Source organism: Acinonyx jubatus, chromosome B3, assembly GCF_027475565.1.
Source record: "Acinonyx jubatus isolate Ajub_Pintada_27869175 chromosome B3, VMU_Ajub_asm_v1.0, whole genome shotgun sequence".
Taxonomy (NCBI): domain Eukaryota; kingdom Metazoa; phylum Chordata; class Mammalia; order Carnivora; family Felidae; genus Acinonyx; species Acinonyx jubatus.
In genome coordinates this window covers 49751362-49774701 of record NC_069386.1, presented here as the reverse complement: position 1 = coordinate 49774701, position 23340 = coordinate 49751362, and the positions used below count along the sequence as shown (strand labels likewise).

Below are 23340 nucleotides of genomic sequence, written 5' to 3'. Positions count from 1 at the left end.
CACACTGCCTTTTAATCTTTCTGAATCTATATCAGCTCACCATTGTGCCCATCTTACCCACAGTGAATCATTCCTCCCAATGTGCTACACATCCTAAATTTCATCACCAGTGTTTAATAAATCTTTTCTTATAAACTTTTGAATTGATTTGGACTGGTCTAAATATCAATATGCCTTATAAACTTTTGAATTGATTGGGGCTGGTGTTTAAATATTGGTAGGTTAGCTGTGGTGTTTCCACAGCCTCTTTCCTATGTTGTTATTGACAATTTTTTTTGCTAGGTCAAATAATACGTAAGATCAAATAATACGTAAACCCAATTTGGACTTAAAGCAATTGTCTAGCAAAATAAATACATATTATATTTCTAGAAGTCATTTAAACTTTTTTTCTCTTACAATTCAAACAAGGCTGTATCTTCCACCTTCTTACCATCTATTTTTCATGTTTATACTTTATCAGCTGTCAGTCCAGGTGTTCATTCAACAAATATTTCTGAATGCCTGCCTTGTGTTAGGTGATGAGGATACTGTACTAAACTAGCAGAGCAGGTCACCGCCCTTTTTGAGCTTATACTGTCGGGGGGCGGGGGGTGGTGCAGAAGACACAAAATGAAATAAGAAGGATGCTGAGAAAGAAAATAATGGAACGTGGGCTGATACTTACTTTAAAGGAAGTGATATTGAAGCTTACACTTCAAGGTAAAGAACCAGAGAGAAAAGATTCTGGCAGTTAACTAGCTGTCAGGGAAACAGGAGCTGGGTGTGTTTGTTTGTTTGTTTGTTTGTTTGTTTGTTTGTTTTTCTTAAATAAGGCCAAGTAGCTTGCAATTAAATATTTGTGTTATGGTCCCAAATCTACAGGTGACATTTTTCAATATAATTTTGGATTTTATTCTGAGGATGAATATAACTGAGATTAATAATAATTGAATGTCCATTTCCAAAGCTCTTTTCTTTTCAAGGCTCTTGTTTTCCAAGACAAGTGTCAAAAACAAATTTAAAACTCAGAAGGTGTTCTTGCTAAGAAAAGAAAATATATAGTTCCCACCTTAAGAGATACAAGAAAAATTACATAATAATAACACTGATTAGCAATGTGAATTTTATGAGCATTTTGAAATGTTAAAGGGGATATTTTATAGGTTTTAATTATGTCCAGAATTTGGACACAAAATTTGGAAACAAAGTCACCAGAGGATAGCAAAAACTCGATTTAAATTCTTTCCCGAGTATCACTCAAGAACTACCGACTATACCTGCTCTAATTTTCAAGCAAGTGAAGTAAGTTTTGTTTTGTTTTGTTTTTTTCTTTTTAGGAAAGTTTTAATTATAATATGGTGTTGAATGTTTACCCTTAATGAAAGTCAGCATATCCTGAAAATGGCAATTAAAAGCAATCATATTAAATGATTTATTAAAAAGACATCAGGAAACTGTAAGAGGGCTGTAAAAGTGTTAAAGGGGCATAATATATCATTTCTACATAATGAAGTACTGAATATCTTGTAGATTATATTGTTTAGTTCTGATACATTTCATGCTTTGCCTATGAATTAAGCACCACTTATAATGGTTTCTTTTCAGATAGATAAAAAAAGGGCCAAAAATCTTCAGGCTTAATTAATTCATGAATTCTTATTCTGATAAAGAATTAGAACATATATTTTAAAATTCAAGAGCTTAGTCCTAGAATCAGTGGATATAGAATATTAGGTTAAGGCAAAAACCCATCAAGCTGTAGTCCCATAACTGGGCCGGAAGAACAGTGATGCAAACCATCATGTGGGTGCTGTTCATTATCTGCAAACTCATTTCTGGTGTAACTCATGAAATCTGTTCTATCTGATCCCAACTGTTTCCTTGAGTACCACAGAGGGTTTATCATTTAAGTCAGGTGTGTATTTCATGGCAGAATTTATCATGAATAACAGAATTACCATAAAAAGGAAAATTAAATTTTTGAATGTAATATACTCAAAACTGGTAGTTTTCTGCTACTGTCCTACTAATTCTAGGCATCCTTGATAACACCAGAAATTTAATACCTAAGGTAAAAAAATGTTCTAAAGATTGGTTAAGCTGATTATTAACATAGCTAAACATCAAAGGCAAAAAGAAAAATAATGCTTAAGAGACTGTAAAGACAACTTGTTATCATCTATAAATTTAATAGAGGACCAAGATAGGCCCTTGGTAATTAAAGATGTTAGACTGCTAATCATATGATAACAAATTTTGTGAAAATCTTCTTAGATTCAGAGAGTCATACCCACTGTCAAATTATTTTCTTGTTTAAGCCTCATGATATAATCTTGTAGAAAGAGACAGGACCCATGTTATTCTCTCCATACTCTGCTGTATGATCACATGATCTCTGCCATGCTATGGTTTTGGTAAAACAGGGTTTGGCTTAAGAGACAGAAGAGACAGATCTCCTATAGCACAGGCCAACTCCCTGAAGGAACAGACAGGATGAAGAGGTCCTAAGAGTCTTGATTCAAATTTCAGAAATGATTAGTAATAGGACAGCTAATCAGGGCACTTAGGCAGGGGTTAAATGTTTCAGAATGAGGAGAAGGTAATAGTCCTAAAACAGCACCCACCCTGGGGCACCTGGGTGGCTCAGTTGATTGAGTGTCTGACTCTTGGGGTCGTGGGAATGAGCCCTGCATCAGGCTTCATGGAGCCTGCTTAAGGTTCTTTCTATTTTTCCCTCTGTCCCTCTCCCCAGCTTGCAAGCACTCTCTCTCGTTCTCTCTCTCTCTCTCTCTCTCTCTCTCTCTCTCTCTCATTCAAATGAATAAAATGAAAAAAGAAAATTTAAGCAAAAACAAAAACAGAAACAGCAGCCACCCTGAGTTAGAATTACTTTCCATCTATAAGCAGAATTGTAAGACTGCCCCCAAGATTCTCAGCACCTCATAAAATATATCTTCTTCCAGTTATTCAACCAAACACAAATCTAGGTACTGTTGTGAAGGGATTGTGCTGATGTAATTAAGGTTCCAAATCAGTTGACTTTAAAATAGGGAGATTATATGAGTCACCCTGATTTAATAACATAGATTTTTTGAAAGCAGAGAGGTTATTTTTGGCTGCTGGCAGAGGGAGAAGTAAGAGATTCAGACTATAAGGGGGCTTGATACAAAACAATTTCTCCACTGTTGGCTTCAAGATTAAGGGGGCAATCTGGCAAGGTATGTGTGGTCCCTGTTGACAGCCAGCAAGAAAACAGGGACCCAGTCCGACAACCACAAGGAACTGAATTCTTCCAATAACCTGAATGAGCTTGGAAGAGGGCCCCCAGCCTCAGGTGGCAGAGCAACCCCAGGTCACACCTCGATTTCAGCCATGGGAGACCCTGCACAGAGAATCCAACCAGGCCATGCCAGACTCCTGGCACACGATTAGATAAACTATGACATGGTAAATGTGTATGACTCTGAGCCTCTATGATTGTAGTAATTTGTTCCATGGCAATAGGAAACTAAAATGCCATCATTTTGAAGAGTTCAGGCAGAAGCCGGAGTGGTCATCTGTGAGAGCTGAGCCTGAGGTTTCTGGTTCCTGGAAAGGCAACTTGTAAGGAAGAGGTATACTAAGTAGGGTTTTCAGAGAAAAGAAAAATCAGAGATCCAAGCAAAGCTTAAATCCTATCAACTAATCACAGCAAAAGCAGGGAACTCTAAAATTCAAGGCTATAGAAACAATCCCAAACTGACTTTTAGTATACCAGATGCCTGGCTTAGCTGTCAATGAACGTTCAAGGAAATGGGTAGGAAAGTAAAGACAGGATAACACAGGAGCCCGGCAGTGAGAGAAATTTGGCCAGTAAGAGCCTGGCTGCAGGGTCCATCCGTCAGCGCATTCAGCTACATTGGGACTAACGGAGCAGAGACAGGGACCAACAGGCCCAGTTCTGTATTTAAACCTAATTTACTGTATGGTTCAATCGAGACTGGGCTCTAACATCCTCCTGGTAAAGAGAAGAAAAGAGAAAACAGCAACTTGATCACTTTTCGCTCTAACATGGCACAGTGCTGAAACCAGAAATAAAGGATCTGGTGAACTTGTACTCCTCCATTACTACTCTTTATGCATTCAGATTAATATTTTACTTCAGGGGGCTAAAGGGAAAACAAAACTTTTGCTGCCAGAGTAAATGGAGAAGACCAACTTCTGTGTAATGACCAGAGACCTCTAGTGCAAACAGGAAGAAAGTAATAAAGGTGAGTATGACTTTATAGTTTGTGAGCTTTCCTAATGGCTCTCTAGAAACCAGAAGGTCTTGGACAACACATGAAGACCAAAAAAACTCAAAATTTACAAGTGTCATTCCTATGCGAATTTGCACGGAGTTCAATATGTGCATAAGAAGCCCCTGCTCTCACGGCAGTTTCTCTTTTTGTTTTCTTTTTTTAAATGTTTATTTATTTTTGAGAGAGAAAGGGAGAGAGAGAGATAGACAGAGCTTGAGTGGGGGTGCGGCAGAAAGAGAGAGAGGGAGACACAGATTCTGAAGCAGACTCCAGGCTCTGAGCTGTCAGCACAGAGCCCAACACGGCTCAAATTCACGGCCTGCGAGATCATGACCTGAGTCAATGTCGGAAGCTGGGTGACTGAGCCACCCAGGTGCCCCTCACAGCAGTTTCTTATGACCATTTTTTTCTATGCAATGATCATACTTGGACACAAAGCTTATGCAGGATGTTTTAATTTAGTATCAAAACAGCTGTTTCCAGAGTAATATGAGCTTCATTGTATACAGAGAATTGCAAATAATGTCATTTATGTCATTATTTGAGTTTAATGACATAAGTGCCATTTGGGGATGCAGAGAACTGGTTATGCCTTTAAGGATGTCACTATTAAAAATGCAATACAGAAAAATGGATGAGGATATTAGCAGGATATATTCCTCAATAAGTTCATGTTCTTTTAGTTCCAGTGAATAAAGCTAAAGTCTTAATACATTTTGTTTTTACTAACATAGGGGAAACATTCCATGAGAATAAATACTTTCTTTTCTGAGAACTGCTTCCTGTTACATTTTTGCCTTTGTAGCTCTCTCAGGACCAGTTTCAACATAAGTCATTGGTACAGAAGTAGTGTTCCTGTTGGGATTCCTTTAAATGGGTCCAGATGGTACTCTCAGTCAATAAGTGATATTACCAGCTTTCAAGAAGAAAGATTTTATTCCTCTTCTTTTCTTTCCTGTTATAAGCCACTAACCCTTTTAGTTAACTCAACATCTGAATTTCTAGAAACTTCATTTTTTACACCTGAAAATACCATCCATTGTGGTAGTCATAAAGAAGAGGATATAAACACAAGATATTCCTGATCTAGGACGATACCTTGGTCACTGAGGAAACTCCAAGTTTCTGCAAAAAGATAACATTTACCATCACTTTGTCATCAGAACTGGCAAATGGTCCAACAACAGAACGTCCAAATCCACTGAGATGAATTTTGATCCCAGCAGATATAGACCTCTTTCAGTAGGCTGAAGACTTTTGGGTCCTACAAGAAGCAGGGTCTTAACAAATTTGGAAAAGTCACAGATTTTCAAAAAGCAAAAGCAATTTACAATTGAGAAGAAAGTAAGAAAGAAAAGAAGAAATGAGGGAGGAAAAAGTCCCTAAACAGTCATGGGGCAGTAATATGATATGGACAAGATTACAGAATTCATAGTTTCTATAACACCTATACAAAATTATTAATGTAAATGGAGGCAATTTAGAGTCATACTTTAATAAATTATGCCACGCTGTCCCAAGGTTAAGCTAAAAAATTACAATGCCTGATGTGTTTAACTTTTACTTACATTTCTATTCTGGAGTATCCACCCTGCAAGTGAACTGATAACAACAACTAGAATATTTAATTCAAAAAAGATCTATGATCTTAGATTTCTGTGTTTCTTACAGGGCTGATGAATACTTGGGGGAAGAGGACAGAGGAACTAAGCTAAATCTAAGAGAAAACTAGTACTGAAGAAATGATATAAACATTTATTCACTGAAAGGGTTTACTTTAGAATTAACAAAAGAGAGAACCTTTTTTTGGAACCAGCTAAAAGCAATGCAGAACAAATCCTTTCTCCCAGAAATCACGACTGCCTATCAGCAATTATAAAAACAATAACACTGACCTTGAATCAGCCTTAAAGGTCTTTGTATACGATTATATTATCAGCTTTATGAATTTTCAGTTGCTACCTCAGCCACAAATTCGATAAATGCAGAGTTGGTCAGTAATAGGAAGACAGCTATTTTAACAGCCTTCACTGGAAAAGACATTTGAGAAAGTATGTGGTATACCAGCATTTTTCATGTTAAAAATGACAGCTCTTTCAAGTCCTGCTCAGCATACCTTTGATGAAGGCTTATGACATCTCAGGTAAACAGCAATAAAAATTAAAATTATATTCACACAGAACTAGAAATGATTTAAATAAATAATACCTGCAATGCTAGGAAATCAACAGTCAGCTAAAAGCTTTTTATACCTAGAAAATTTTCCTTTTATTCAATATTAGAATTCAAAGTGAACTCTTGAAACATTTTTTTTTCTTCTTGAGTTTATAATTTCACTTCCTCTTCTGTAATCTTAAACGTAGCAGCTAGCAAGGGCAGAGAAACCCAATGCAAAAAGATTCCGCGAGCGTAGTTACTGAAATTAACAGATTCAGTATCTTTTACCAGCAGCCAGGTATCATAGCAACCTTGTATTGCTGAAAACTGCTAGAAGACTCTTCAAAACCAGCAAGACTATGCTTTAGGGAAATCTTTGACAACGCTGGGGACATCACTGGCTGTCAACATCTGTGGGTGTTGCTATGGGCACAGCCACAAAGAACCCTGCTGTCCACACAAAAAGGTATACACGCAGAGAAGGTGGGAGGGACACAGATAAATTGATAAGAAAATCAAAAAGAAGAAATAATTGCACTGGCAACATACAATAGGCACACAATTTTGAGACCATGTTTTACACTAATTCTCTTCCATTGAAGCTAGAGAATCCAAATTCAACTTAACTGTAATTGTGACTAAACATGAACCAGGGGGTGGAAATAATATCCTAAAACTCTGCACTTGTACCATTTATCACAAGTCTTAATTTAAAACTCGAAGTGAATTGCATTTAAAATAATATTTAAACTTCCACTTATAAGCCCTTGATAGTCGTTTATAAATCTACAGAAGAGAAAAGAACAGGTTACCATGAACAAGAACCCAATATTGATTTTTCGGCGGTGCAGTAAGGCATCTCCATTCTATTTGGCTGCTGTCAAAGCCACTCTTTAACAGCTGGAGTCAAATTGCACTATTTACAGCAAGAGCCCTTGTCAAGTGGACCATAAGTATCCTAACAATACACTATTCAAATGGCACTTTGCCACACAAATTGCTGACTTGATGAATAACCTATGTCAATGACTAAGGCCAATATAAAAGTTTCATTTTTATGAGAGGCTTTACATTCACACATTAAGTAAGCTTTCTTTGAAGAACCATTAGGCTATATATTTCAGGCCTTTGGACGCTGAAATAATTAAAATCTGTTTAAATACATCAAGGGAACTTGACAACATTAATATGGATCTGGTGTTAACTACATTTGTCACACGAGTCAGAACAGTGCCCTCTGTTCCTGGCACTCCCCACCGGCACGTGCAGCACAATGCGGGACTTAAACCAGCCACGCACCATGAAATACGAGCATTCTCCTTTTGTGCCTCTAATTTACATGGCCAACGAATGTTTAGATACAAGCAAGGCTTTGAAGTCCTGTGAGGAAATCCATGGTTGCTTCTGGGTGAAGAGAGACAGCTGGAGTCATTTAATGGCGTGTTTCCTACGTTTCACAGTGACTCAGAGACCTCCTAAATTAGTTTTGAAAGAAAGCTGTGCTATGCTTTTCATACTTTCCCTCACCATTGAGGTAACTTTGCATCGAAAAGTTTCAACTGATGCCATAAAGTGAGAAAGTGACAGTCTTCATAAAGGAGCCATTAAAAAAGCTATTCAGTATGACAGAAATTTTTATTTAACTATTACATGTTATAGAAATGGTTACACTGTCAAAAATTTGCATCTCTTCATGTATTCAAAGAGCGAATCAGTTTGGTATATTTCTCTGCTACTATTTCCCTATCTTACTAGGAAGTGTGTTGTCACTTAGGAGCTCAAATTTTATGCTGAGATTCACTAGATGAAAATACTCAGAACAAAAATCTTCGTCCAGAGAGAAATTCCTATATTTTAGTGAAGTGCCAGCATATCTAATAATAAAAATTTATTTTCTTTCCAAATTATACAAAACTGAATCAAAGTATTTTTTACATTAGAAAAAAAATAGCTATACACTTTTTGTTACATTTTAAAAATATACCAAAAATTACTCTTCAAAAAAGTAAAAATTATCATTCTTTATTAAGGGTTTATCCCATTGCAATGCAATGAATTGTTTTCTAATACATACTATTTGTTCTTTTCTGTAGTGATTTAAATATTGGCAGTAAAATATAAATAATTCAATAAAACTGAGCTAATGTACAACATGTAATGTCACATGAATTATTATTTCATATTTATAAATGTAAATTTGCAGGTGACGTTTTAAGGCATTATTTAAAAACTGCTCTAAATCTATTTTGGTTACGTTTTCATGTCATAAAATATGAAAGAACTAACATTTCATTTTGATAAAGTGATTAGTAGTGGGGTCGAGTTTTTTATTGGTGGCCTACCAGTGCAGCATCCCTGTTTTACGAGTCGTAGCAGGATAAAGTGCTAAATAAGATTTTTCACCAAATGGAACAAAACAGACATCACTTAAGGTCAAGTAAAGGTTAAAAAAATACAAACATATTTCTAGAAAGCTCACTGGAATATAAACAAATGTAAATGCATTCTTTACAATCAATTTTCTATGTTTGGATAAAGATGTATGTATAAGTACATCATTTAAAGGAAATGCCATTAAAAAATCTTCTTTGGGGGCGCCTGGGTGGCTCAGTCAGTTGAGCAACGGGCTTCGGCTCAGGTCATGATCTCACGGTTTGTGAATTCGAGCCCCGTATTGGGCTCTGTGCTGAGATCTCAGAGCCTGGAGCCTGCTTCTGATTCTCTCTCCCTCTCTCTCTGCCCCTCCCCCACTCATGCTCTGTCTCTCTCTGTCTCAGAAATAAACATAAAAAAAATTAAAAACAAAATCTTCTTTGGATTGGGAGCTATAATGTGCACGTTTGTTTTCCTAAAAAGGCAGATTTCCAAAACATATGCATGTCATGGTTTCTGTCGGGAAACAGACTCGATGCAAAGTCTTTTGGATTGCATTCCACATAGTGCGTAAGTTGGAATAAGTTGTTTTATTAAAAATCCAGATATCTAGGGAGAGGAAAAGTGTTGGCTGTTTTGTCAGTTCCTCCTAGTGCTTCATGACCTCTAACTCTAGAGAAGACTATCTAGATCATAAATTGGCCAACTATAAGCAGTGAGCATCAAATCTGGCCTGCTGCCTGTGTTTGTAAATAAAGTTTTATTGGAACACAACCACACTCATTTGCTTAAGAATTGTTTAGCTTCTGTGCTTCAACAGCAGAGTTGAGTAATTACAACAGTGAAAATCTGGACCACAAAGCCTAAAATGTTTACCACCTGATTCTTTACAAAAAAGTTTGCTTATTCCTAGTGGAGTTCAACATTGTCCAATCCAAATAAAATACAAACCACATATATAACTGTAAACTGCCCAGTAGCCATATTACCCACCACCCCCACACACACACTCAGAAACAGGTGAAATTGATTTCACTACCATATTTTATTTAACCCTATATATACAAAGGTCATTTTTAACATGTGTGTTAGCCAGATTTCAAGAGTTCAATAGCCACATGTGATCAATGGCTACCATATTAAAGAGTGCAACACTAAACAATCAACTAGGGGGAGCTCTTGGGGCCCCATTCTATAGAAAATCTTTTTTTTTTTTTTAAAGAAATTTCCTGGACACTATAATGGGTCTAAATTGTGACAGTTAAAATAATCCTGTTTATTACTCATTTATAGACAAGAAATGAAAAACAACAACAACAACCAAACAAAAAACAAAGGAGTTTAAAACCAACCGACAGACAAAACAGACCTTCTCTCTCCTTAAAATATGATGAAGCTACTAAGCTTTCTGCCATGTAGAGATGATTTTAGTAAGGTTGTTTATATCCTACTTTGAAGCTAAATTCCTCCCACTGCAATTTAAACAGTTTCTATCTTGTTTTATCCTCAGCAGACTCGGAGAAAAGCAGTTCCCCATCACTAATATGATATTGTATTCCTTTAAATCCTTGAAGACTCTGGTCCTCTCCTACCCCAAAGATTTTTCTTTGTCTAGCTGCACAAATTCAACTCCTCTAGCATTTCATTGGACCCATTTTCAAAGCGTCGTATTGTATTTGTTGTTCTCTGTAAAACAACAAAGAACAACAGATCTGTTTCCAAATCTATATGCACTCTTCAAACGCAAGAAGAAAACTTGAATACAGAATACAAATAAATCCCAAATATTTCAAAACACAAGTAGCTCACCACACAGCTCTAACATGGTATTTTTCTGTTTAAACAGTCCACTGTACCCTTTGAAAAAACTTCCCTGCATGTCACAAAAATCCACATAAAAAAAGTTCTGAAACACAAAGTAACTTTTAGACATTTGTGCATTTCACAGGGTTACTCTCCCTCATTTTCCCACCTATAAAACAAGTGTGATTCAAATCCTCTTCTTTAAAACTAACTCATTTTCTTATGAAAATACACGAAGCATTTTATTATAGCAACAATAAGGAAAATGGGGAATTTATAAGCACTCCTGAAATTTCGTGCATATTCAATTTGTAAATAAGAGTAAGATACAATAATCTCAACAGCTTAAGTCAAAAAGGCTGAAAGGAAGATACGCAGCACTTAATTGACGAAGATATAACTTAGGGAAAGCACAAATAAAAAAAAGCTCTAATTAGCAGTAAGCTCAATAATAATAGAAGCATGGTGTATAGAACAAAGGAGGAGATAGGCCTGTCTGATTAAGCTCTGAAGAAAACGAAGGTTGGAAATCACAGTCATCAAAGGCAAAGGGCAGTAGCAAGGAAATAAAGCCAGAACAAGCCTAAGAGTAGGAAAACAAGACCCTGGCATTTTATTGCTTCCTGGAGTCAAGAAAGAAACAAAATTACATAAAGAAAATGAAATCTATATATACTATTACCACTACCTAAACGGTAACTCTGAGGTCCTCCAAGAAACTGAAAGAAATAGTAATCAGTTTACCTTGTGGGAATTAAACTAGTAAAATAGGCACTTGATGAATGAGATTTGCTCCTGCAGACCCTAGGCATCTGACATGCACGAGTCCAGAGACATCCCCAAGTTCTCATCTACTATTCTAGCCTATAATTCCCACTATAAGATGCACAGTCTATTATGCATAGAAAGCAACAGAGCCACATTAAGATGGGAATGCTTGGTGGCCATCTGGGCTCTCTCACTGGGCTTTTTTGACCTTAATCTTACAACACATATGATTCAGTTTCCCACCTTTGGAGACTAAGGCCTTATGACTGTAATTTTCATTTGTGAATGTTAAAGTTTCATCATATTGACATAACTTTCCTCATAAAATATGACCCCTTTCAAAAACATGAAAAGCACATTTGGCAATCTATAGCCAATTTGCCTAAATGAGAAAACAAACAACGAGGAGCTGTAAAGCCTGATGACTAGTTTTAACATCTGAAGGAGGAAAGTATAAACAAAAGTGGGTGGCCTAAATGGAGACTTTAAAAATCCAAAATTTAGGAATTTTTCAATGTTTATCAGCCTTGATATATCATTGTATATCAGATTATATCAATGTATATCAAATGTATATTTCCACGTATATCAGACTCTCAGAGCTCAGTGAATGAGCACCTCCTGCCTCTGACTCAATGCTCGTCAAGGAGCCCTGTGTGAAAACTTCATCTCCCTCTTCTCCCCGACTACCTGTAGCTTTGCTACAGTGAGAATATGCTGAGGGGTGAACAAAATGTCAATTATATTTATCATTGTAGATTGGACAATTGTCATTCTACTTTATATATGTATTGCTTGGGTGTTTGGTTAGTGTGGTTCAGTTCTCAAAAGACTGATAAATCTAAATCAAAGCTCTGAACCCAAAAAGCACACTGGACCCCTGCCTCTCCCCCCTGTACTCTGAGGCATAGCTCGAGCAGCCCATGGATCTTTCTTGAAGATGACACATCCTTTTGCCTCTAATCATACACATGGATGTGAGATAAACAAAACCTTATTTAAAGTCTTTATTAATAATATTTTAGCAGTCTTCATAACACTACTAAAATAATCAAAAATGTTAATAATATCAGCTAAACTTTGATTTAGAGATCCCATTTTTAGAAATATATCCCATTAATACTGAATATGAAAAAAAGCTTTAAGGTTCATAGATATGTTATTCATGAAAGTGAAACATAAAAAAACAACCCATATATTAATCCATAGGAAAATAATCTAATCAGTAATAGTATACCCAAAGTATAGAGCATGATGTAGTCATTAAAAAGACATAGATAATATTAGGAAAATATGTTTACATGGAAAATACTCCATTAGATATATACATATAAATGACATAATTACAACAACATGATGAAGGGATAACTTAGAAATATAGATGACAAAAATGATGGAAAATTTCCTTAAAGAAATCAGATAAAATACTATATCATTTTAAAACTGAAAAGAAGAAAGCTGATCCAAATTTCAGTGAAGACTTGGTTTATGAAACTAAATGCAAACTCCATCACTGTGTATTAATTGAGGCTTGGAATTCTAAAGAGCTGGTGATCCTACAGGTGCTGAGTATATCAAAAAACTTGTCCATACAATGATCCAGTTTTTGTAATACTGTTTTGGTTTATCTGTAATAACCATTTTAAAGAAGAGGTCATCTATACTCGTCTGAAAAAATGGATGCAGAGCACAGAATACAGCCCCTCCCCCAACTGAAAACCATGTGGAAGTCAAGAGTTAATATAAGATTGACTCAATTATGATAGTTGGAACCTATCTTGTCAAAAAGAATGCTATACCAAGCATAATAATCACTTAAAAATTATCCTGATTCACCCAAGATCATTTGGTAGATATGTCTGTCTGGTACAATCATCTCTTAAGTTCTTGTTTTTGTGCTGATATTTAATTGCCTCATCTTCATGAAGGCATATGATTTCTTACTCGAAGTTGATCATGTTTTCTGTGAGCAGCAATTTGGTTTGAACTTACCTTCCATGAAGACTCCACCTGCAGACCAGGGCAAGGTATTGGCCCAAATTGACAGGAGCTGGAGGGTCTCTGTTCTACACTTTTGTGCTTATGTGTCTCTGAGGTAACTGGAAGTGCAAATTCAGGCTTTAGAGGCTGTGAGTCATCACAACAATTGAGAATTATTCTTGCTCTTTCTCCTGTTTCATGTCTTTCCAAAGTGCCTGGAAAAACAAGATTAGAAATTTTTTTTAAAATATGCATATTTTAAAAAATATGCAAAATATTTATCCCAAAAGGATGAAAAGAACAAAACACTTTTATCAGAAAAATCCAATTCTTTAAGTTATCATGCCTTCTTAACAACTGAAAAAGCAGCCTAGGAGCTTTCTTTAAATTATTCAAATCATCATCTTACAAAGGCTGAAATTATGGACTTGAAAGCTTATCTTCCCCTTTGTGCGTTTTTACCCACTGAAATCAACAGGGCATTCAATGTCTTTAACAGTAAAATCTCTTACTTATTATACAGTATGCAAGTGATCAATAACAACCAACTATGGAATATTTTAGTGCTGTCCCCTAGTGTTTCAACTCACAAACAACAGAGAACCACAGTGGTTTTTGCTTAAAAAAAGAGATTCTGTTGGTAATATATATATACATAATTTAAGTGGATGGAACACATAAGAACACAGATACTCTGTATTACTACCTCCTTCACTCAGGGGCCCTCACAACTTCAGGAATGCAGGCCACTCTAGAAATTCGTTATTGTTGTTGTTATTGTTGCTATTACGTCCTTTGACGTTTATTTATGTTATTAGAAAAACAACAACAACAACAATTCTTTGCCCTCTTCTCTGCCATTCCTCCAGTTCCAGAATTTCAAGTTTCTGTAACTGCAATCTAAAGTTAAAAGGAACAAGTACAAAACAGGGCAGAAGTATCAGAACACAATTCACAAGGAATTAGTGCTTTTATAAAATATGATGTCAAACTCTCACTGAAATAAATATGAATTAATCATGACCACTGTCTCTTCCTTTGCATTATTCATTCTATGTTAAATATATAACCTATATCCTACTAAGTAAAGATGCTAAAGAAAATTAACTTGACATACAATCTTAATACAGATTTTGTCTCCTATTGCTCCTTCCCTATCAGTAAGAAAGTAGCTATACTAATTGTTAAGAAAGAAAAAGGTAATTCTTACTAATAGTGTTCAGAAAATATAAATTTAAGGGAATTACGATAAGAATATAGAAAGAATTCCATACCACTGTGTCTTTAGATAAGTAGAAGATTACAACTACCCAGTCTTTTCTCATTTTTCCTTCTCTCTTACGTATCATTCCTTTATAGCAACTAAACTACCATTAGTTGGTACTTTGGATTCTAAATCACAACAGCTACAATGCTAAAATACTGGGTTGAAGTTTCATCTCTAGTCTCTTAACAATGATTTTTTTTTTCATTATAACATCTCTGCGTTCATTAACTGACACATTTATCATACAAACTCACAAACATGTTATTTCTCTAGGCTTTTTAGTCCAGTCAGGATTGGTATATCTTGAACAAATAAAGCAGGCAGGAACAAGAAAACCCCTTCTCCCAAGGATGATAATATCAAAAGTTTCTCAAACCAAAGATAATACTTCTTACTCCTTTATGAAAAGGACTATGTTCCAGAACTTGTAACTGTGACACCTAACAAAAATCACTGACTTTCTGAGATATCTCTCTTTGCATATGGTATCACCATGGATATTTTCTCCTCATTGGTTTTCTGTGGCTTCTCAAACTATGATTTTTTAAAAATGATTTTGAAAATTCTTGGGAAAGAATTTACTGTACTTTGATACATATGATATGTGCCTATACTATACATTTTAGATACACACATTTATTACTCTATACCTAATGTCTTACACAAACATAACTATCTCTTGTATTTCTCAGTGATGAAAACAGTTTACCCATGAACTTGGGCAGTTGTAATCTATTTTCATTCATGGATAGATAAATAATCAACTTAGGATCTACTATGGGTCATTCACTGTGCCAGATGCTGGCAATTTATACTAAACAAGAATGGCTCAGTCCTGGCCCCTCTCTAGCTTACTTAACATCTAACGGTTGTGCAGAGGCAAGAAATATCTGAAAACTAATCTGCTATAATATTTAAAATAACACAAAGCTATTTTCACTGCAAACAAAAAATCTCGCATTCTAACAAAATGGTGGACACTTGGTTTTGTGAACAATAGTTTGCATCATGATTAACTGTAAAATATGTGAAGATAATTATGTGAGGCACAAATAAGACATAAGGAAGGACAATAGCTTTTAAAAGCCCTTGGTCAAAACCCTGAGAATGGATAGATAGGGATTCCCAGGTATGCCAGATATCAATGCATTGCTGCTTAGTCCCAGGTTCATCCTTCATTGCCTGCTCTGTGAAAATGGATATGTGTTCTTTTAAATGTTTTTCCTGGGGCACCTGGGTGGCTCAGTTGGTTGGGTTCAGGTCATGATCTCATGGTTTGTGGGTTCGAGTTCCACGTCAGGCTCAATGCTGACAGCACAGAGCCTGGAGCATGCTTCAGATTCTAGGTCTTCCTTGCTCTCTGCCCCTCCCCCGCTCATGCTTTGTATGTTTCTCTCTCTCAAAAATGAATAAACATTAGAAAAAATTAAACATTTCTCCTTCAACAGCTGGTACAATGTCAACCTTTGAGGATAAAACATCATGGAAAATCCTAGTAGAAGAAAAGGTTCTCCCCAGCGTGAGCGGCTTCCCCAGCACTAGGCCTGTAGTACTTGGCAGCCAGCAGCACCCAGCAGGCAGCAGCCCCCTTTGGCACACCCTTTGTGTGGTTGTATGACACAGTACTCCCAGTGAGACATCTTCCTGTGAACAGCTTGCCCTAGCACCCTAGGGAGCATATTTCTTGCAAGTTCCACCACACCACACTATACTATACCATACCACACCCCTCTCCTCCACACCACACCCCTCTCCTCCACACCACACCCCTCTCCTCCACACCAGCTTCTCTACCTTCCAGTGACCACAGCTATGACCTCTCCAGTAAAATCAAGATCTTCACCCTAAGGAATCTCTTCCATGGGCAGCTTATCTCAGTTCTAGGAGTAGTGGTTGCCTCTTAAATCTTCTATTCCTGTATTCTTAGGAGTTTTCTTTAGCTGTTATCAACCAATTCCTCATCAAATTCTTTGTGATAGTTAATAATTCTTCATATTAAACGTTCTCTGTTCAAATTACTGGGTCATTTCTCCCTCTTGATTAGACAGATTAATATACCACGATAAAACATTCTTGATACAGAATGTTCTTTTTAATACATCCTGAAATTAAGGAATTCACATAACTCCAGGGACATATTTAAATTGTTAGAAGAGTCTATAGCAAAACGAGTAACCTAGGAGGGATGGCATGACCCTGAGAAGGTCCAACAGAGCATGCCTTTGTAACTCTGATAAGCTGTCTCTGGCAACAGACAGAATAGTCACTGCTTCTTGATATTAAAGAAATATCAGAAAGTGAAGGTTTACAAAATTGCTTAATTCAACATGCAATTTCAAGAGAACTTTTGCTTTCCAAAGTGAACTCAATGATTACTAGAACTTTCTTTTTTCTTTGCACTGTGCTACATCGAGAACACAAGCTAACTCACACTTAACTCTGCATCTGAATCAATCTGAACATGATAAGGACAGACATGTATGAATTACATATTAACTTGCATGATAAGATCATTTCCTCTTTCAGGGTAGATATTATGTGAAAAATACCATAAAATCTATTACAAGTAAAATCGCACTGTATTAAAATGCTTTCTAGGCAATTATGTATCTTGCATTTTTTTCTATTATTTTGTCATTAATGTATGAGTTTTAATACAACTTATTCTAATCCTAAACTAATAATAGTACCCTTGAGGATGGAATCAATCCTAAGACAGCTTACAACAATTAGCGTCCTAACAAAGTAAAGGAAAGATGACACCAGTAAGCATTAGAAACACTTTTACTGACCCCAAACTGCTTATTCCTTCGAAAAGCAAGTGCACAGAATTACAAGGAGTAGCAAGATCCTCCCGGCAGAGCCCTAGGCCCATACTGACAATATTTCCACTTGTATGTCCTGCTATTACCACCAATCCAACAGTGCATACCTAATCACTTTTTTTTCCTAACCAAAACTTTCCCTGTGGCCCCCCCCCCGCCCCGCCTTTTCAACGCTGTCCAGCCATTGTCCTCTCTACTTGTCAAGGATGACAGCATGGAGACATCACTGCACGGTGGCTACGAGAAGACTCAGCACCAGATTGCCCTGCACGTGAATCCTGGTTTTCCTTTATCAGTTGTGTGGTTCTGGGCAAGTCATTTTACATTTCTGTGCCTCTGTTTCCTCACCTGTGCAATGGGCTTAAATAATAATTCTCACCTCACAGGGTTACTATGAGGATTATATTGAACAGATATTTTATTTTATTTTATTTTATTTTATTTTATTTTATTTTATTATTAATTTTTTGAGACAGAGAGATGGTGCACATGAGCGAGGGGCAATGAGACAGAGAGAGAGAGAGAGAGAGAGAGAGAGAAGAGAGAAAGAGAAGCAAGGCTCACCAGGGCTTGCGTTTTATCCAAAGAGGGGCTCGTGTTCACCCGAAGCAGGTCTCCAGCTCACCCAATGTGAGACTCAAACTGTGACACAAACTGTGAGATCACGACCCGAGCTGAAGTTAGAGCCTTAACGACTGAGCCACTCAGGTGCCCATTGAGTAGATATTTTAAAAGGCTTAGAAGGTTCTGGCACATAGTGTTTGCTGTGCTACATGATAGTCCCCCTCTGACACATGACAAGTTCTCATTCAGACCTTTGTGAGCAGTTTAACAAACTTTCTTGGCTCTGTGGCTCTGGGATCTGCCTGACACCCAGGCCTGAGGTCACTGGGCATATGACCACAGTGGGCTCCCACTGTCTCCTACCTGCGACTCAAATGTCTCTTCAATCAGCCTTGTTTCTCAGGCTAGGTTATAATCACAATCAGTAGGATTATATATTTGACTTACTTTTTAATCCTCTTTAGTAAACCAGGCTGAAGTCTGGCCTAAATTAAAGGATAGATAAATACTTCTTAATGGATTATATGACATCAGCAACCTGGCTAATGATTTTTTACTGTAGCTACACTTGGGATTAAATCCAAACTCCTTGACCTATAAGTCATATTCTTGCCTCTGATTCCTCCCATGTCATCCTCCCCTTGCTCACAAATCAGATCTTTTTAAAAACATCCTTGGAATAAACAAATCCTTGCCTGCTAGGTCTAGCCATTCTTTAAGTATTAGCTGAATATCTCACCTCCTCAGAGATGCCTTCTAAAGAAAATCCTTATCCTCTCTTGCATTGTTTTCTATGTCAGCTTCTTCCCTTTATTTTACAGAACTTAACACATTTGTAATTGGTGTATTTTATTAGCTTACTTAAATTCAGGGCTGCCTCCTTACCATAATAGGTAGATAGATAGATATTGATATAGATAGATAGATATGTCTATCTATATCAATATCTATCTATATCTAGATATCTATCTATCTATATCTAGATATCTATATATATCTAGATATTGATATAGATAGATACATAGATACACATTTTGGCAAGTATGTATTCTATGAGCGCTTGCAACAAAGCAGGGCTCAATACCTGTTCACTGAATGAATAAGTTAAATGTTACCCTTTCCCTATAGCAGTGGAAGGAAAAGGCTATGAAGGCATCAGAGCATAACAGGGTCCAGTGTGACAGGAGTTAATGCCAAACTATACTCATTATAAATGCTGACCCCAGCACCAAGAGATTGTCAGCCCTGGGAACAGTGTGTCATTCACATGCCTGGTACCTGCCCTACCTCTCCACTATGTTGCCAGGTGCTTCCTGAAGCCTCGAGAATTTGGAACTGGAAACAGCGAATCAGTCTCCAAATGCAACATGTTGACTTATGGAGTGGTCATTTCATGCTCCATGGACTAAAGAGCAGAATATGCTAGAATACAGAGAGAAAAGACTAAGAAAATGCACAGGAAGAGACAGAAAATGCACAGAGAGGGAAGAAAAGGGAGGCAGAGAGAGGGAGAGGGAGACAGACCCTCAACTTTCTAGTTCTGTGTTTAGTCCTTTCTAAGGACTATTGCCCCTCTGAAGTCTCTGCAGCACACCCCTGAGTCCTTACAATAAGTACTTCTTTCTGATAAAACCAACTTAATTCGGCTTCAAACTGATTCCTGGCTACCTGAAGGACCTAATAAAGAGGGAACAGAGATGTTTCTTCTATTGTTGAAAAGGCCGAGTTGGAGAACATCCAAACAGATATGTAAAGTTAACAGTGTAGAGTTCCAGGTAGCGGTAGAAGCACAGAGACAAAGGCTGAGGCATGAGCAGCAACTGGGTGTGGACTAAATCTCAATGAAAGAATATCATCTCCAGGAGAGTTTGCAGTGAGATGTGTCAAGACACCAGCACAAAACCTTTAGAAATTTCTGTACACAAAGAGGAAAGAAGAGGAAAAGAGGAAGACTCAGAAACCATTGTAAATTCAGTATGTTTCTAAAGGACAGCCATATTTTAAATGCATTAGCATTGCAGGGGCACCTGGCTGGCTCAGTTGGTTAAGTGTCTGACTCTTGATTTCGGCTCAGGTCATGATCTCATGGTTCAGAAGCCTGAGCCCCACATCGGGCTCTACACTGACAATGCGGAGCCTGCTTGGGATTCTCTCTCTGCCCCTCCCCTGCTCTCTCTCTCTCAAAATAAATAAATAAACTTAAAAAAATAAATAAATGCATTAGGATTCTCGATGCATATAGGATACCTATAGGGTTTCTTTTTTTTGCCTGTTTTGATATATGAGTTTTAATATATGGCAAATAATCACTTTGTGATGTGCCTGTTATGAAATTTGATTTTGAAGTACCAAGCTATCTTAAAGCAAGATGTGTTACCATGAAGGATGCTGCTTTCAGTTGTGGGAGAAGAGCAAGGCAGAGTAAAGAGAATACTTTCAGATGATAAAATATGGCTTAAAGATGTAACAGACTTGAATGTCTACGTAAAGAAAGGGAAGAAGGAATAGTAATATTCCAACCGTTAATTCCTTTCCAAATAGCCAAAACTTGCTCCTTTGATTTTATGTCTCTTGTAATTGGCCCATATTTTTAATATTTGCTATCTTCTATCTAAACAGTTATTTCAGCTTTCACTAATAGTTACTTTCCAAGATCAACAAAATTATCGTGGCCTATTACCAATTAATGGATAGTTTTAAATTACTTATTTTAAATCTCCAACCAGCCAAATTCTATCCTAATACTTAATAATTAGACCCACTAAATCAGTGGGAAAAGGAATAGCTACTATCCCAAAAGGAACAGAAATCATTAAAAAAGAAATCATAGTCACTTGATGAATCTATTAGTAAATGATCAGAAATAAATTGATTCAAAAATAATACCCAGATAGGGTAACATTGTATCACAATGTACAGAAACATTTTATTTACTTAAAGTTACACGTAAATAAATGTGACACAGTGACTAACTTACTATAATCCATGGTGCTTTTCCTCAGAACAATGCAGGAGAACATCTTCCTCAGAATAAAATTACTACAGGAACGTAAAATCCTCCCAGGCCACTAAAACCATATATATTGTAAACCTACAAATTTTATTGTGTTTTTTATTTTAATTCCAGAATAATTAACATATGTCGTTAAATTAGTTCATATTAGGTGTGCAATATAGTGATTTAACAATTGTGTGGATTACTCAGTGTTCATCAGAATAACTGTACTCATAATCCCCTTCATCTAAGTACCTCCACCCTCGGTAACCATCAGTTAAACCTACAAATCTTAAACAATTTGTTTCACCAAAAAATAAAAACTTTTTTTTCTTTTTGGTTAAATAGTCTCCACTCGTAGCACAGAACCCAGCATGAGGCTTGAACTCATGACCCCAAGATCAAAACCTGAGCCAAGATCAAGAGTCAGATGCTTAACTCACTGAGACACCCACGTACTCCTAAAAAACATTTTCAATTAAATATTCAGCTTACTGTGGGATTGTGAAAAATCAAAATTTGGTAAATAATTCCTATTATGGAATTAGCAGTGAATATAAATTGTACTTATATGAAGAACGCTTACAACAAAAACAAAAAATATGTACGTGGATACATTATAGAATTAAGTCTCTTTTCAGGCCAGCATTTTATAACTGATTCCGCCACGATATTGGGCTGTGAGAGAGAGGACAGAAATATTTCAGAGTACCTATCTCTAAAACAGAATATAGTAAAAAAAAAAAAAAAGGCCTCATTATCAAATTTAGCAGTCAAATTCATGAAATCAGGTTTCAGCAAAACAGCTAACTGACAGCTGTCATCAAAATCCACTTATCAAGGAATTTGACCACTGGGTCTGTTGTAAGATTTATCATTTATCTTGTTACACACGAAGTTCATTGCCTTTTTTCACAGAAGGGTAAGGAGATGGACTGGGTGTCCCCTTACTAACAAAACCATTTCACAATTATTTCATCTTACTCCAGAAAATATATAACTGATGGAGATTCTGACCAGAGATGGAGAATCCTGAAGGTATCAAACGTAGCTAACTAGAAAGTAAAGGAAGGGTGGGGAAAAGGAAAGGACCTGAAAACATTAAATTAGGCATAAAGGTACATACGGTCACTCCTTAATATACTTGAATAAAATATATTCAGCTGTAAAATAGGTTGTCAAGGATGTGGCTCATTTTGTTCCATATAGAGGTCCTAATATGATAACAGACTTACAATTGGCTTGGAGTCAAACTTCTACACCTGAAGGGTATATACATTTTTACAAAGTCCCTGACCACCACGACCTTAACCCCAGCTCTGTCACTGCCTCCAGCATATTCCGAGCAATACTGGGACTTATCAGCTGGGCCACACTCAACTCTCACATTGCATCCTGACCACTGACCTCCAGAAAAACAGAATAAAGGGGTGGGGGTGGGCTGAAAGAAAAAAAAGGCTTGACACACATAAGGGTGTATGGTTGCTGAGATGTATACAGAATACAAATAATGCATTCATTTTAAATAAATTTTAAACTAACATTCTCTTTGCAAGGTATTTACTTAAACATGTGCTAACACCATAGAATCTCCTATGACTAACTGAATTTTTAACCTCACTCTAAACTTAATACAATTTACAATTTAAGAGGTGATAGTCACAGAGAGTGTTTGTGTATTATGATGTGAAGAATGTATTTAATTAAGTTTGTAATTACCCATCATATACAAAACATTAAAATTGTACTGCTTCTGAGTTTTGCAAAATGTCATTCACTCTGTTTTGTTTGATTTTTTTTTAAAGCTGGTATGTGTATTTTTTAATTTTAAAATATTTCAAGAATAGTTTTTTTTTCCCCTCTCATGCTCTTGGTGGAAGGTTACGTTAATTAGAGGATACAATATCCTTGATGAGATTTGATTCTATCATTTCTTCACTTAGGTAAATATCTTGCTGACTTGATCTGGAATTTTGCCTGGATAGAGGAATTATATTGGGAAAGAAAAAAATGGGGTACAGTCTCCTGAAAAAGGTGCTGGATAATGGGTGAGGGCATATGAAAAGTCTCCTTTTTTAGGGGGTGGGTACAGTGGAGCTGGGAGGCAAAAGCATTTAATTGCAATCAATTTTCCCTTTGGGACATGGCAGTCTTTCCCTGAGGCAAATAATGGGTGATCAGAGCTCCAGCAGGCGTGTCAGGGTTTAGTTCGAAAGCACCAATGCTCTGTGTACCCTCACTATAGTCCTGGCTCCCCAGGCCATCTGTAAAATTTCATTCCCTGTTCCTTTACCCAATAATCTTTTCCCATCTCTTCAATCTTCTATCCCATGGACTCACTCGGCC

General features: G+C 36.7%; 1 protein-coding gene across 7 annotated transcripts in view; it reads right to left on the bottom strand.

Moving 5' to 3' along the window:
* WDR72 (WD repeat domain 72) overlaps nt 1–23340 on the bottom strand; it is a 229937-nt gene that overhangs the window by 126081 nt on the left and 80516 nt on the right. For all 7 annotated transcript variants that reach the window (XM_027067276.2, XM_027067278.2, XM_027067277.2 and 4 more), the window contains one exon: nt 13356–13558. In XM_027067276.2, the coding sequence (XP_026923077.1) occupies nt 13356–13558 (203 nt within the window). The remainder of the gene's footprint in view (nt 1–13355; nt 13559–23340) is intronic.